The 13,777-nt window shown below is 39.1% G+C and overlaps 1 protein-coding gene across 5 annotated transcripts in view; it reads left to right on the top strand.

Annotated features, from left to right (window-relative positions):
• Positions 1-13,777, top strand: part of SRGAP1 (SLIT-ROBO Rho GTPase activating protein 1) — a 299,865-nt gene that overhangs the window by 259,747 nt on the left and 26,341 nt on the right. For all 5 annotated transcript variants that reach the window (XM_007516865.3, XM_060195004.1, XM_007516864.3 and 2 more), the window contains exons 16-18: positions 6,768-6,873; positions 10,361-10,585; positions 13,496-13,575. In XM_007516865.3, the coding sequence (XP_007516927.1) occupies positions 6,768-6,873; positions 10,361-10,585; positions 13,496-13,575 (411 nt within the window). The remainder of the gene's footprint in view (positions 1-6,767; positions 6,874-10,360; positions 10,586-13,495; positions 13,576-13,777) is intronic.

Raw genomic sequence — 13,777 nt, 5'->3', positions numbered from 1 at the left:
ACTATAGATCTGCTCTCTCCTGCTTAAAACAAGATAATGTTTAGGTTAAATTTTATGCAGTTTGTCTACGTTAGAATTGAGTAAATTCCAGGGCCTCCTATGCCTCAAAGATGTTGGAGCCTCAGGAAATATATATGACATAACCAAAACTCCATTACTATAAGTGAGAGAATAATAATTCCTTTTTTCATAACTACTATGATGTCTCCCCAGTCCATAATAATTCCTTAAAACCATTAATAGCCAAACAGTACTTTTCAGAAGTAATTGTTTATTGTGTAGCTTATGTACAATCACTGTGAAAACGTCAGATAAGCAAATAATTTATAAAGCTTCTATGAAAACATATTTCAACCTTTTAATATCTTTCCAGGTTTTTTCTTTTTTTTCTTTTTCTTTTTTCTTTTTTATTTAAGAAAGGATTAATTAACAAAACCATAGGGTTGGAGGGGTACAACTCCACACAATTCCCACCACCCAATATCCGTATCCCACCCCCTCCCCTGATAGCTTTCCCATTCTCTATCCCTCTGGGAGCATGGACTCAGGGTCATTGTGGGTTGCAGAAGGTAGAAGGTCAGGCTTCTGTAATTGCTTCCCCGCTGAACATGGGTGTTGACTGGTCGGTCCATACTCCCAGTCTGCCTCTCTCTTTCCCTAGTAGGGTGGGTCTCTGGGGAAGCAGAGCTCCAGGACACATTGCTGGGGTCTTCAGTCCAGGGAAGCCTGGCCGGCATCCTGATGACATCTGGAACCTGATGACTGAAAAGAGAGTTAACATACGAAGCCAAACAAATTGTTGAGCAATCATGGACCCAAAGCTTGGAATGGTGGAGAGGAAGTGTTAGGGGGGTACTCACTGCAAACTCTAGTGTATTTCTCTCCTTTCAGGTATATATTTTGCAGTAGTTTACGGATGCGTGTGAACATATGCTCTCTCTCACAGAAACTGGTGTATATGTAGGTTTTGGGACTTTGTTAGAAAGTGAACCACCTGGGATGGAATTAGAGTATACTATGAAAGGAAAGGTCTCACCCGAGTAATGAAGCTGAAGGGTTGTCATTCCACACGTGAAGTCTCTGGACACAGTCTGAAGTGAAGCATGTTGAGGTGGCAATTGTTGTGTTGGTTAGGTTGTGATCGGCAGATGCAATATTATTTGATATGGATTGGGAGAGGCATGCGGGAAAGTGGGCCCTATCCAAGGGTTCCAGGACTGGGGGAAGTAGAGGCTCTATAGTGGAGATGTGAGGTTCCTGCTGTCTTAGGGTTCAAAAAGACAATCGATAGTTAATGTTATCATCACATTATTTGGTAATTGGGTTAACTTTGAAAAGTCCTTTTGTTAGGGTTTGCTGTACAGTACCCAGTATCTTGTATATAGCTGTGCTATTGGTTGCTTCTGATCTACTTGGTCTAGGCTTTTGAGAGAGTCTGCATATCAGCTACACAGCCTATATATTAAAAAGATTCAGTTTGTGTTTTGAAAAACTTCAAGACATACAATTAATTTTCCCCCTCTCATATCAATTAACTAGTGATTTATATGACTACATTTTACTAGGAGTGTGCATAAACACCATTCCCACCACCAAAAGACTGTGACCTTCCACCCACTCCCACCCCCCACTGGCCCAGGAAGCTGCATGTCTACCCCTCACCACAGGGTTTTTACTTTGGTGCCCTACTTACAATTTGGTCAGGTCCTGCTTTTAGTTTCCTTTTCAGATCTTCTTCCTCAACTTCTGTTGATGAGTGGGGTCATCCCATACTCATCTTTATCTTTCTGACTTAGCTCACTTAACATAATTCCTTCTAGCTCTGTCCAAGATGGGTCAGACAAGGTGGGTTCATTGTTCTTGATAGCTGCATAGTATTCCATTGTGTATATATACCACAGCTTTCTCAGCCACTCATCTGTTGTTGGGCACCTGGGTTGCTTCCAGGTTTTAGCTATTATGAATTGTGCTGCTATGAACATAGGAGTACACACCTCTTTTTGGTTGGGTGTTATGGAGTCCTTGGGGTATAACCCCAGGAGAGGAATTACTGGATCATATGGAAGGTCCATGTCTAGCCTTCTGAGAGTTTTCCAGACTGCTCTCCATAGAGGCTGGACCAATTTACATTCCCACCAGCAATGTAAAAGGGTTTCTCTGTCCCCACAGCCTCTCCAGCATTTGTTGCTGCTGTTCCAGGTTTTTTCTATGCATGTACCTGTGTATCTACTTAAGCAATTTATTAAGATATAATTCTCGGGAGTCGGGCAGTAGCGCAGCGGGTTAAGCGCAGGTGGCACAAAGTGCAAGGACCGGCATAAAGATCCTTGTTCGAGCCCCCAGCTCCCCACCTGCAGGGGAGTCACTTTACAGGCGGTGAAGCAGGTCTGCAGGTGTCTTATCTTTCTCTCCCCCTCTCTGTCTTCCCCTCCTCTCTCCGTTTCTCTCTGTCCTATCCAACAACTGCATCAATAACAACAACAATAAAACAATTGCAACAGAAGGGAATAAATAAATATTTTTAAAAAGATATAATTCTCATGCTATGTAATTCATCTATAAGGATAAACAATTCAAGACTTTTAATATATTCATAGAAGTGAGCATTTGATCTTAGAATATTTCATTTTCATAACTCCAAAAAGAAGTCCCAACTAGCAAATATTCCCATTTATTCATAATTACCACCATTCCCAGGGATAGGAGTCAAAAATAATAGATATGACTGTTCTATTGTTTCATATTCAGGGAATCATAGAATATGTGGCCTTTTGTGATTGGCTTCATTCACTTAGACTCTTTCATACTATAGCTTGTATTAGTACTTCACCTTGTTGCCAAGTAGCGTTACGTACCACAATCATACAGGTTTTTGTTTTGAATATTTTATTTTAATCTGAGAAAGAGAGAATGATGCAGGAGGAAAGACACAGAGACAAACCAGAGCACTATTCAGCTCTGGTTTATGATGGTGGTAAGACTGAACCTGGGATTTCAGATACTCAGGTATGAAAGTCTTTTTTGCATACCATTATGCTGCCTCCCCAGTCACTTGAATAGTGTGCTGCTTTGCCACGTTCAAGACCCAGGTTCAACCCAGCCCACAACATACTGAAGTAAGCTCTGGTGCTGGGCTGTCTCCATTAACTACAAACAAAAGAAACTGGTAAAAAAAAAAAAAAAAAAAGGAGAAAGAAAAGGGAAGAGGAAAGGAGAAAGAAAGGAGAGAAAATGGTGTCATACCAAGTAGATAATGGATGTAAGATTTCTCTTTGTGGTGATGAAAATGTTCTAAAATTGAAAAGGTGGTGGTTGCTCAATTCTGAATGTATTTAAAACCACTAATTTGCAAAATTTAAATATGTGAATTACATGAAGTATGAATCTTATCTTAATAAATCTGTTACTTGCGATTATAACATCTCATATTTCCTCTTTATGAAGCACTGTTAACTTTAATGATGTTAGTAACATTTTCCCATGTCAGTGTTTTTTAGTTTTAGTTGCCATAGAATGATTTTTTTAAACAATGATTTTCAGAAACTTAGGTTATTTCCAGTGATTTTGCAATTATACAAAATACTATGATAAACTTATTAGTACATAGATCTGTTTCCCATTTCTGATGATTTGGAGGGAAAAAAAGCTTTTGAACTCTCTTCCCGGCTTTCCTGTAGGTTCAGTCTCCTCAAAAAGGGGTGGATTGGAAGTCGGGGGGGTAGTGCAGCGGGTTAAGCGCACGTGGTGCAAAGTGCCAAGGACCAGAGTAAGGATACCGGTTCAAGCTCTCGGCTCCCCCTCTGCAGGGGAGTCACTTCACAGATGGTGAAGCAGGTCTGCAGGTATCTTATCTTTCTCTCCCCCTATCCCCCTCCTCTCTCCATTTCTCTCTGTCCTACCTAACAACAATGACATCAATAACAACAACAGTAATAACTACAACAACAATAAAAAAAGAAATATGGGCAACAAAAGGGAAAATAAATAAATAAACAAAAAAAGAGGTGGATAAACTTACCAAGACGTCCAAAATAGGCTTTTACCAGTAGAAACTACCTTAATATGCGGAGCTAGATTTCTTGAAACTCTGGAGGATAAAGAAAGGCTCTTGCCTCTTCCCTCACCCCATGCCTTACCCCAGCTGAGTAAGTGAACATGTCCTCTAGATGAGAAACTCCTAGAGAAAAAGATGAAGTTATTCTTTTTTTAAAATGTTGTATTCACTAGAGAGAGGGGTGGAGAGAGATAGACACTGACCAGGGTAGTCTCAGCTCTGGTTTATGATAGTGCTGGAGACTGAACCTAAGACCTGCAAGTCATTATACTGTCTCCCTACATTTTTTGTCATGCATAACCCCCCTTCTCTTTTCTTATCACCTCTTGTCCCTTAATAGGCTACAGAACCTTGGTTTGCCCATTTTTCAGTCTAGGATTTCATCAATGTAAACTCACCATACATATCTTAATGGCTTTTTCTCCTACTGATCTGTTTCTCTACTTTGTGTGTTTGTTCAGCCTCAGAAGAATCCAGAGAGGGGACTTTCCCTGTACCCTAGACATTACTCTAGTGTATGTGTTTCTTGCTAAAAATCATTTTAGCTTTATTGTTTGTGTGCATGATAGTTTTCTCTTTAAACTTCATAGATTTCTGTCTGCTGCCTTGTAATTAATTTCCTTGGGATGCCTTTATTCAAAAATATGTATAATAGGTTTAGTGTTTGAAATGAATATATAAAGCTTCCTGGGCTAAGACTTATTTTCTTTACTGACCTTAATGAGATAATTCAGCAGAAAAGGAAACACTATTTACAGAGGTTTATCTATTTCTACAGTGTTGCTATTTTACTAGTAAAGAGCATAGTCTAATTCACAGAAGTCAATCTATTCATGGTTAAGCTATTTTTTTAAAGATATATTTTCTTTTTGTCTTCATTTATTTATTGGATAGAGACAGCCAGAAATTGAGAATAATGGGGGGGGATAGGGAGACAGAGAGACACCTGCAACACTGCTTCACCACTTGTAAAGCTTTTCCCCTGCAGATGGGGACCGGGGACTCAAGCTCAGGTCTTTGTGCATTGTAACATGTGCACTCAACCAGGTGCACCACCACCTAGCCACAAATTTCTTATTATCTTTATTTATTGGATAGAGACAGCCAGAAATCAAGAAGGCAGGGGAAGACAGAGACAGAGAGACACCTGCAGCACTTCTTTACCATTAGCAAAGCTTTCCCCCTGCAGATGAGGAACAGGGGCTTGAACCTGGGTCCTTCCTTGTACCTTGTAATATGTACACTCAGCCAGGTGTGCCACCACCCATCCAGCCCCTATTCTAGACACTTAGATTCATGGAATAGTCATCTTTTTATGATGGCAAAATATCCAGCAAAATTTCTTCAAGGGTACTCATCGTAGCATGTGTCAGAATTTCCTTCCTTTACTGAGTATTTTTTATTTTGTATACATCCATCAAAGGAAATTTGGCTTACTTCCAGCTCTTAGATATTATGAATAGTGCTGCTATGAAGTTGGTAAATATCTCTTCCCCCTCTTCTTTTAAAATAAAATTTTGAATCTGCCTTTTTTCTTTTTTAAAATTAATTAATTTATTTATTTATAAAATGGAAACACTTATAATACCATAGGATAAGAGGGGTACAGTTCCCACCACCAGAACTCTGTATCCCATCCCCTCCCCTGTTAGCTTTCCTATTCTTTAACCCTCTAGAAGTATGAACCAAGGGTCATTGTGGGATGCAGAAGGTGGAAGGTCTGGCTTGCTTCCCTGCTGAATGTGGGTGTTGACAGGTCGATCCATACTCCCAGCCTGTCTCTCTCTTTCCCTAGTGGGGCAGGGCTCTGGGGAAGCAGAGCTCCAGGACACATTAGTGGGATCATCTGCCCAGGAAAGTCAGGTTGGCATCATGGTAGCATCTGGAACCTGGTATATAAATTGGTATATAAATATATCTTCCCCTTGTCGGGCGGTAGCGCAGTGGGTTAAGCGCAGGTGGCATGAAGCGCAAGGACCGGCATAAATATATCTTCCCCTACAGTTCTTTTAAAATAAAATTTTGATTTTTTTTTTTTTTTTGCCATAGCAATGCTCAGCTCTGGCTTATGGCAGTGCAGGGGATTGAACCTGGGACTTCAGAGCCTCAGGCATGAGAGTCTCTTTGTATAACCATTATACTATCTACCCCTGCCCTTGAAACTGCCTTTGTTAGGCCTGGTAAACTAAGTTGCAAACAAGAGGTCCTGAGTTTGATCCCTGTTACCATGTACTTTAGAGCAATACTCTAGTTCTTTGTCCCTCTCATTAATAAATCCTAAAAATAAAAATGAGGATTAGGTATATGACTTGCGGAGTAGGTATTTTAGCCTTGCCACCACATGGGAGGTGTTGTGGCACTAGAGGAGTCCTCAGTGCTATTCTCTCCCTCTATCTATTTATCTAACTATCTATCTATCTCTCCTCCCCTCCCTCCCAGTCTGAATGAAAAAGTAGCCTGGAACAATGAAGACTGCACATGCATGAGACTTTGGCTATGCAAAGAGAGAGGTTGAAGGGAGAAGGGAAAGAAGAAAGAGAAATAGTAGTATTCCTAAGATGGTCACTGATTCACTGCATTGGTTACAGTTAAATCTTACCAAAGTCAAAGTACTGTTTATATTTAAATATGTGACTGAAATCTGGGCAGTTAAATGTTTTGCTTTAAGTGCAGAAACTGAAAGGATGCTGACCATGTCCTCTTCTGTCTGTAGGAATAGATAATCTCTATGAGAGGGCGCTTCACATCCGCAAACTCCTCCTGACCTTGCCCAGATCAGTCCTTATTGTGATGAGGTACCTCTTTGCCTTCCTCAATCAGTAAGTACTTGAATACTTTGCAGAAATGCCCATCTTCATTCTATGTGCACCACTATGAATACTGTCTTTGTTCTTGGATTTTGTAAAATGCACATTGTGTTCCATTTACTAGCGAAGTTGAAGAGAAGATGATTGACTCTACACTGAAGGTACCTTTTTCCTCAGCAGATCAAGGTCACTGTAAGACAGATGAAGCTCTGCCCAGATGCAGGAACTGTTGCCATAAATATAAAGCTATACAAATATTACTAAACAGAGTATTTCCCAGTGAAATGAGTTTTTTTCTAAAGTTAATGTCATGCATATTTTTATCAAAATAATATAAGCCACCTGCTCACTGCAGAAAAACTGCAACTTATAATATTAAGTCAGAGAAGGAGAGAAATTGTAGATGAGACTTAGATATACAGACACAAAAAAGAATTTCTGCAAATACAATATAATGCGAGCTTGTCAAGAGGATATTTCTAAGACATTGTAACAAATCATAGCATTATTTTCAAAGAAACTTCACTATTTTAATCTAGGCAACTTGATTTTCAAGTTACATTACTTCCTAATATGTGGACTCTGTTATAAAAACTTCAAGTTCCCCAGGTCCTAAGAGTCCCACTGGTTTTCAAAGTTTTAGTTAAACAACTGGAAATAAGTCTTCGGGGCATAAACTTAGGGAAATGGTTTTTTATTTGTTTGTTTTGTTTTTGTTTTTCTGATGTGGACTCTCCCTTCTTAAAAATAGAGTATTTTTCTCTTAATAAAGTCATGAGGACTTCTTATCACCCTACTGACTATTCTGGAAAGCATGCCCACCTATATTAAACCATAAAACCTGTATACCATACAATAAGAACATGCAAGAAAGGAACCATATATAATGGAACTATAGCAGCCACAGATGTCACTAAGAACCCATTTGCACAGAATTCACCACTATACTAAAGCAGTATTTCTTGGCAGAACTAAGATGGTTATGGGGATAGGGGTAGGGGGCAGAACTTTGGTGGTGGTGGGAATCGTGTAGAAGTATGTAACCCTGTTATCTTATAATCATGTAAAGCACTATTAAATCATTAATTAAAAATGTTTAGTAAAAAGTTAAAAAGGAAATAATAAGTATTTAGAGGTGGCGAAAAGTAACATTGAAGGTGAATGCCTGTAAATAAATACATAAGCCTACTGACCCTGGTAACTGTAAAAATCTGAAGGTTTTTACAGTTCCCCTTTTATCCTTTTATATGTGACTCCTCTTCCCTTATGTGGAATAATGGCATTTTCCATGTTCTCAAATTTTCCTGATCTGCCTAAGTAAAACTCACTGTCAAGCAATAAACCACACCACAACTATAGGAACACAGAAGTAAGAAAGTTCTCAAAACCTGCGTTTAATCCACCATGTACCCCAGCACAGTGACCGGTATGCCTTGAGTCAGACATTGCCTTTGTTTCTAGCATCTCTGCCGAGATGTATCCAGCAGCCTGAATCTCTCTGACCTCATACAGAGACATAGCCCAGCCTCTAGCTGAGGAATTTTGAAAAGAGAAAATACTTCATCTTTTTCCTTTCTTTCTTTCTTTTTTTTTTTTAACTTGTAAAGCAGACTGTGGAAATAACAGTTTTGTGTCAGGTTTTTTCAAATCAGCACTAAATTAAAGACCTGGGAAGATTTATTATGACCCTTTCCATTGAGCTTAAGTGAATCTTTTGAAAATTAGACTATTCATGCTTGCTCTGAACCTTGCTTCTCCTTCCTGGATCCATTTTCAAGATGATCTGTAACATGATCACTGGCTGTTACAGTGAAGTTTTTCAAGACTGTATGTTTGAGAAATGGCAGGAAGGAAAGACATATGTTAGCTGAGGAAATTATGCTTTTGTATTTTGTACTTTCTAGGCTATCTTATTTCCAAAAAAGGGTAAAGTTTCATGTTGCATGGTATCTCAGTTCCTTTGTGACTGTCACCATCTCACAAAGGGAGTTGAGTCTCTTTTTCTCCTTCCATTTGTCATCTGTTCTCCTGAATTCTACATTTCCTTTCAAGACTGACATTTTACACATTGAAAGATAACATCTTCAGAGTCCCCCTAAAATAGCGCCTTGCCTATGCATTAGAGGCATGGCAATAAAAAGCTCAATTATTCTGAATCACCTGTAGCTCACAATCTACCATAAGATACTAGTACTCGACCGACATTTTACACATTGAAAGATAACATCTTCAGATTCCCCCTAAAATAGCGCCTTGCCTATGCATTAGAGGCATGGCAATAAAAAGCTCAATTATTCTGAATCACCTGTAGCTCACAATGTACCATAAGATACTAGTACTAGAGCCTCATCTTGGATGGAACTTGAAGGAATCGTGAAATAAGATCAGCCAGAAGGAGAAGGATAAATACCAGATGATATCACTTAGAAGTGAAAATTAAGAAACAAGGAGGGGAAGGCAAAACACTGGACTGAATGTGGTCTGTTGTGCAAGACCAAGAAAGTGATGAGGGTTGGGAGGTGGGGTTGGGGGAAGGAGTCAGGAGGGCACTGGGGGCCCAGATGGTGGAGGAAAAACTGGATTGATGATGAGAGTGAAAGACCTATCACAGAAAGGTGAAAAATTGTACCCCTGTGACAACTGGCTTGTAAAGTCCCGAATAAAACAAACAAAAACAAAATGCTTGCAGAGAGAGAGAGAAAGAAACAAACTAGATAACCAGATATCCCTCCCCAAGATCATATTTAGCCCACTATCATTTTAATGAGAGAACCAGGATTATTTCCCTCTTCTCTTGCATTTATAACATGACATTGTTGTCACCTAGTGTTGTTAGTCTTACCCAGAAACAGATTATTAAAATATCCCTCCCCAAGATCATATTTAGCCCACTATCATTTTAATGAGAGAACCAGGATTATTTCCCTCTTCTCTTGCATTTATAACATGACATTGTTGTCACCTAGTGTTGTTAGTCTTACCCAGAAACAGATTATTAAAATTGAAATTGTTTACTTTCTGTCAGTGTTGGGGCAGGGGGAATGCTGTGTCTTTCTTCGGGATTTTTTAAAAGTTTACAGAACATTGAAATCTGTGGCATTTAGAGTAGTTGGGAGAGTTTCAAAGAGATCACCACTGTCTTTCTCAGATACGTTCAGCAGCATTTGGAGCCTGACCATAATGTTTACAAATTAAAGTCATTTACTTGACTATAGTAAAGGTTATTTTAAATTCCCTTGTGGCTTTGAAAATGTCACTTAATTAAGCAGAAAGTACTTATATTCCCTTTCCACTCTCTAGATAGTTGAAAGGTTATATGTCATTTCACTTTCTTTGCAGTTTGCTGAGCCAACTTAAAGTAGAATGGAATGCCATTTTATTCTAGTAGTAAAAAACAAAATGTCTCTATTTTTAGAATATAAAGTATCTTATTAAATATTGACTTCTGCCTTCTCCCACCCCTCCTTATTTATAACTCCTCTCTCGCCTACTCTTACAGTCTTTCACAATACAGTGATGAGAACATGATGGACCCTTATAATCTGGCCATTTGTTTTGGCCCAACACTGATGCCTATCCCAGATATACAGGATCAGGTGTCTTGCCAGGCCCATGTGAATGAAATTGTCAAAACCATCATCATTCATCACGAGACTATTTTCCCAGATGCTAAAGAGCTGGATGGCCCTGTTTATGAGAAGTGTATGGCTGGAGATGACTACTGGTAAGCTCAAACATTTTAGTCTCTCTCCCTCTGAAAAAGTTGTGGATATACAAATGTTAACTTCATAGGGAAAAAGAATTACCCTAACTACTGATATTTCAGATTTTACAATGACTAAAAAGGACAAATCAGCAGTAATACGTAAGATGGAATCTGAAGACCCTTGACAACACCAGCTTCTTATTATGGAAACTCATCTCTCCCTTCCTTTCCTCCAAAGATTACACCCTTTTAGAATTATCCACCCTAAGGAGACGTTTGCAGAGAATAATGGTTTTAACATTATATAGAGCTATGTTAATTTTTCTTATTCCATCAAGAAAAAATAACTGATGTAGATATTCCATTTTCATTCTAAACCAGTTTTGATTCCTTAAGTGTTCATATTTTAAAGGAGTTTGTCAACTATATTGTCATTTGTCAACTGTATTGTCATTTTTATTTTCGTTTTCATTGTTATTTATATATTATCCTAATTATAGTGACATCATTTTGAGCAAATTCAGTAAATTGTTAGGACAAAATGTGTGTGGGGGGGGCTGGGCCTCAAGCATGTAGTTTCACTGTTCCTAGGTTAACTTTTTTATTCAAATAGATAAATAAATATACAGATGGACAGACTGTAGTGCCAGACCATTTCTATATGGTGATAAGACTTGAATCTGAGCTATGTATGTGGCAGGCATATATATGCTCTGCCTAATGAATTATTTTTCAATCCCCAAGATGAACAAAACATTCTAATATGGGGTATAGTTCATTGAGTAATATTAAAGGTGGGCTGGCAAAATGTCTCACTTGTATACTGCTTTGCTGTGTGCATGACCCAGGCTGGAGACCAGCTTGTACCACAATGAACGAAGCTTTGGTGCTGTGGTCTCATGATGTCTCTCTCTCTCTCTCTTCTCTGCCTCAATCTGTAAAAAATAATAATAAATAATGAGGAGGAGGACCAAGCAGTGGCCCAGCTGGTAAAGTGCACAAGTTACAATGCACAAGGACCCTGTTTTAGGTCCCTGATCCCCACCTGTGCAGGGGGGCAAGGTAGCTTCACAAGCAGTGAAGCTCTGCTGCAGGTGTTTCTCTTTCTCTCTCCATTTCTATCTCCCCTTTCCTTCTCAGTTTTGCTATGGCTATCAAAATAAAATAGATAAAATGAAACATATTTACCATAAGAAGTTGTTTTAATAATGAAATAAAATAAATCTTAAAGACGGAACTCTAATAAAATGTTTTTTTTTAATTTATTTTATTTATTTTTTCCCTTTTGTTGCCCTTGTTGTTTTATTGTTGTAGTTATTATTGTTGTTGTTGTTGTTGGATAGGACAGAGAGAAATGGAGAGAGGGAGGGGAAGACAGAGAGGAGGAGAGAAAGACAGACACCTGCAGACCTGCTTCACCGCCTGTGAAGCGACTCCCCTGCAAGTGGGGAGCCGGGGTTCGAACCGGGATCCTTATGCCGGTCTTTGTGCTTTGCGCCACCTGCGCTTAACCCGCTGCGCTACAGCCCGACTCCCTCTAATAAAATGTTTACTGTGACTTTTTGACAAGGTAGTTTATAGCCTCTGAGAAATCATACACAAAATAAAGTGGATCAGTTCCTGAGGCCCCTACCATATCCCGAAGAAAGACACAGCATTCCCCCTGCCCCAACACTGACAGAAAGTAAACAATTTCAATTTTAATAATAATTACAACAATAAAAAACAAGGGCAGCAAAAGGAAATAAATAAATATAAAAAAATATTTTTTAAAAAGTGGCCAATGTATTCCATTTACCAGCATACACATGATGGGTACTGGTGTTAGTGTCCAAAGATAAAGTTTTGTATATTTTGATTCATCACCAGGATTATTGCTGAGGCTCAGCACATTCTCATGCTCAATGAATCCACTGCTCCCAGCAGTCATTTCTTTCTTTTTTTGATAGAAGTAGAGGGAAATTGAGAGGGACAGAGAAAGGAAGAAATAAACCTGCAATATTGCTTCACCACTATTGAAGCTCCCCCTACCCCTACTGCAAGTAGGGATCTGTGGCTTGAACCCAGGTCCTTGTGCATGGTAACACGTGCGTTCTACTGGTTGTGCCACTGCCCTGGCTCCCAAGGATAAAGTTGGGCTTTTTTTTGGTTTGTTGGTTTGTTGGTTTGTTTATGAGAGAGCAATGTACTGTCCCACCTTCCACAGAATTTTCTTTGTTGCTGTATTGTGGTGCCAGTGATGAAACTCAGGACCGTATACATGCAGGACAGACAGTCTACCTGTGGGCACCTAACTGATGCTGAAGACAAAAATTTGAAAGGGTAAAACCACAGCTCTCAGGGATAGGTGGTAGTGCACCTAGTAGAGTGTACATTACCATACACAAAGACCTGGGTTCAAGCTACTGGTCCTCCTGGGAAAATACTTCACAAGCAGCAGAGCCAAACTTCAGGTATCTCTCACTCTCTCTGTCTCTATTTCCCTCTGTATCACCCTTTATTAAAAAAAAAAAGCTCTCATACAGATATAAAATGAACACATGTCAACAGAAACACATGTGAAACAGAAGTCAAAGACTTTATCTACATTAAGGAATATTGGAATAAATTTACAAAAACTGTTGCATCTATATAGCAGCAGTCATTCCACTAGGAGTCAACTAATTTTCCTTTCTACAAGGATTCTTTATAGTGCTGTTGGTTTTCTACAAACACATTTTGTCTTTTCAGCATTGTAGAAAGGCTTTGTGTCAAAAATGAAGGTGCGTGCCCTCCTGTAGGACTTGATAATCCCTGGGACATTCCCATCACAAGGCTCTCTATTAACTCTTTTGCTATTTCAAAGTCTTATTTTTCCTTATAATAGCAAGTGTGTTTGTTTTTTTTTTTCCACTTGAGCCTCATATGAATTTCTTTTTTCATCCACAGTGACAGCCCCTACAGTGAGCATGGTACTCTGGAGGAAGTGGACCAGGATGCTGGAACAGAACCCCATACCAGTGAGGATGGTATGGCCTTGTTCTCATGCTGTGATTATAAAACTATTCATTATAGCTTTCCTTTAGAGTTGCTTGTACTAAAAACTCAATAGCTGCAAAATAATTATGAAACCTAAAAAGTAGGAAGAATATTACAATGAACACCCAATGGAACCACCACCACGTTTAAGAAAAAAGTTACCCCCATCTTCACTTTTCCCTAATCATATTG

This window comes from Erinaceus europaeus, chromosome 7 (genome assembly GCF_950295315.1).
Source record: "Erinaceus europaeus chromosome 7, mEriEur2.1, whole genome shotgun sequence".
Lineage (NCBI taxonomy): Eukaryota > Metazoa > Chordata > Mammalia > Eulipotyphla > Erinaceidae > Erinaceus > Erinaceus europaeus.
Note: the sequence above shows the minus strand (reverse complement) of the source record. Positions and strands in the feature narration are given on the sequence as shown.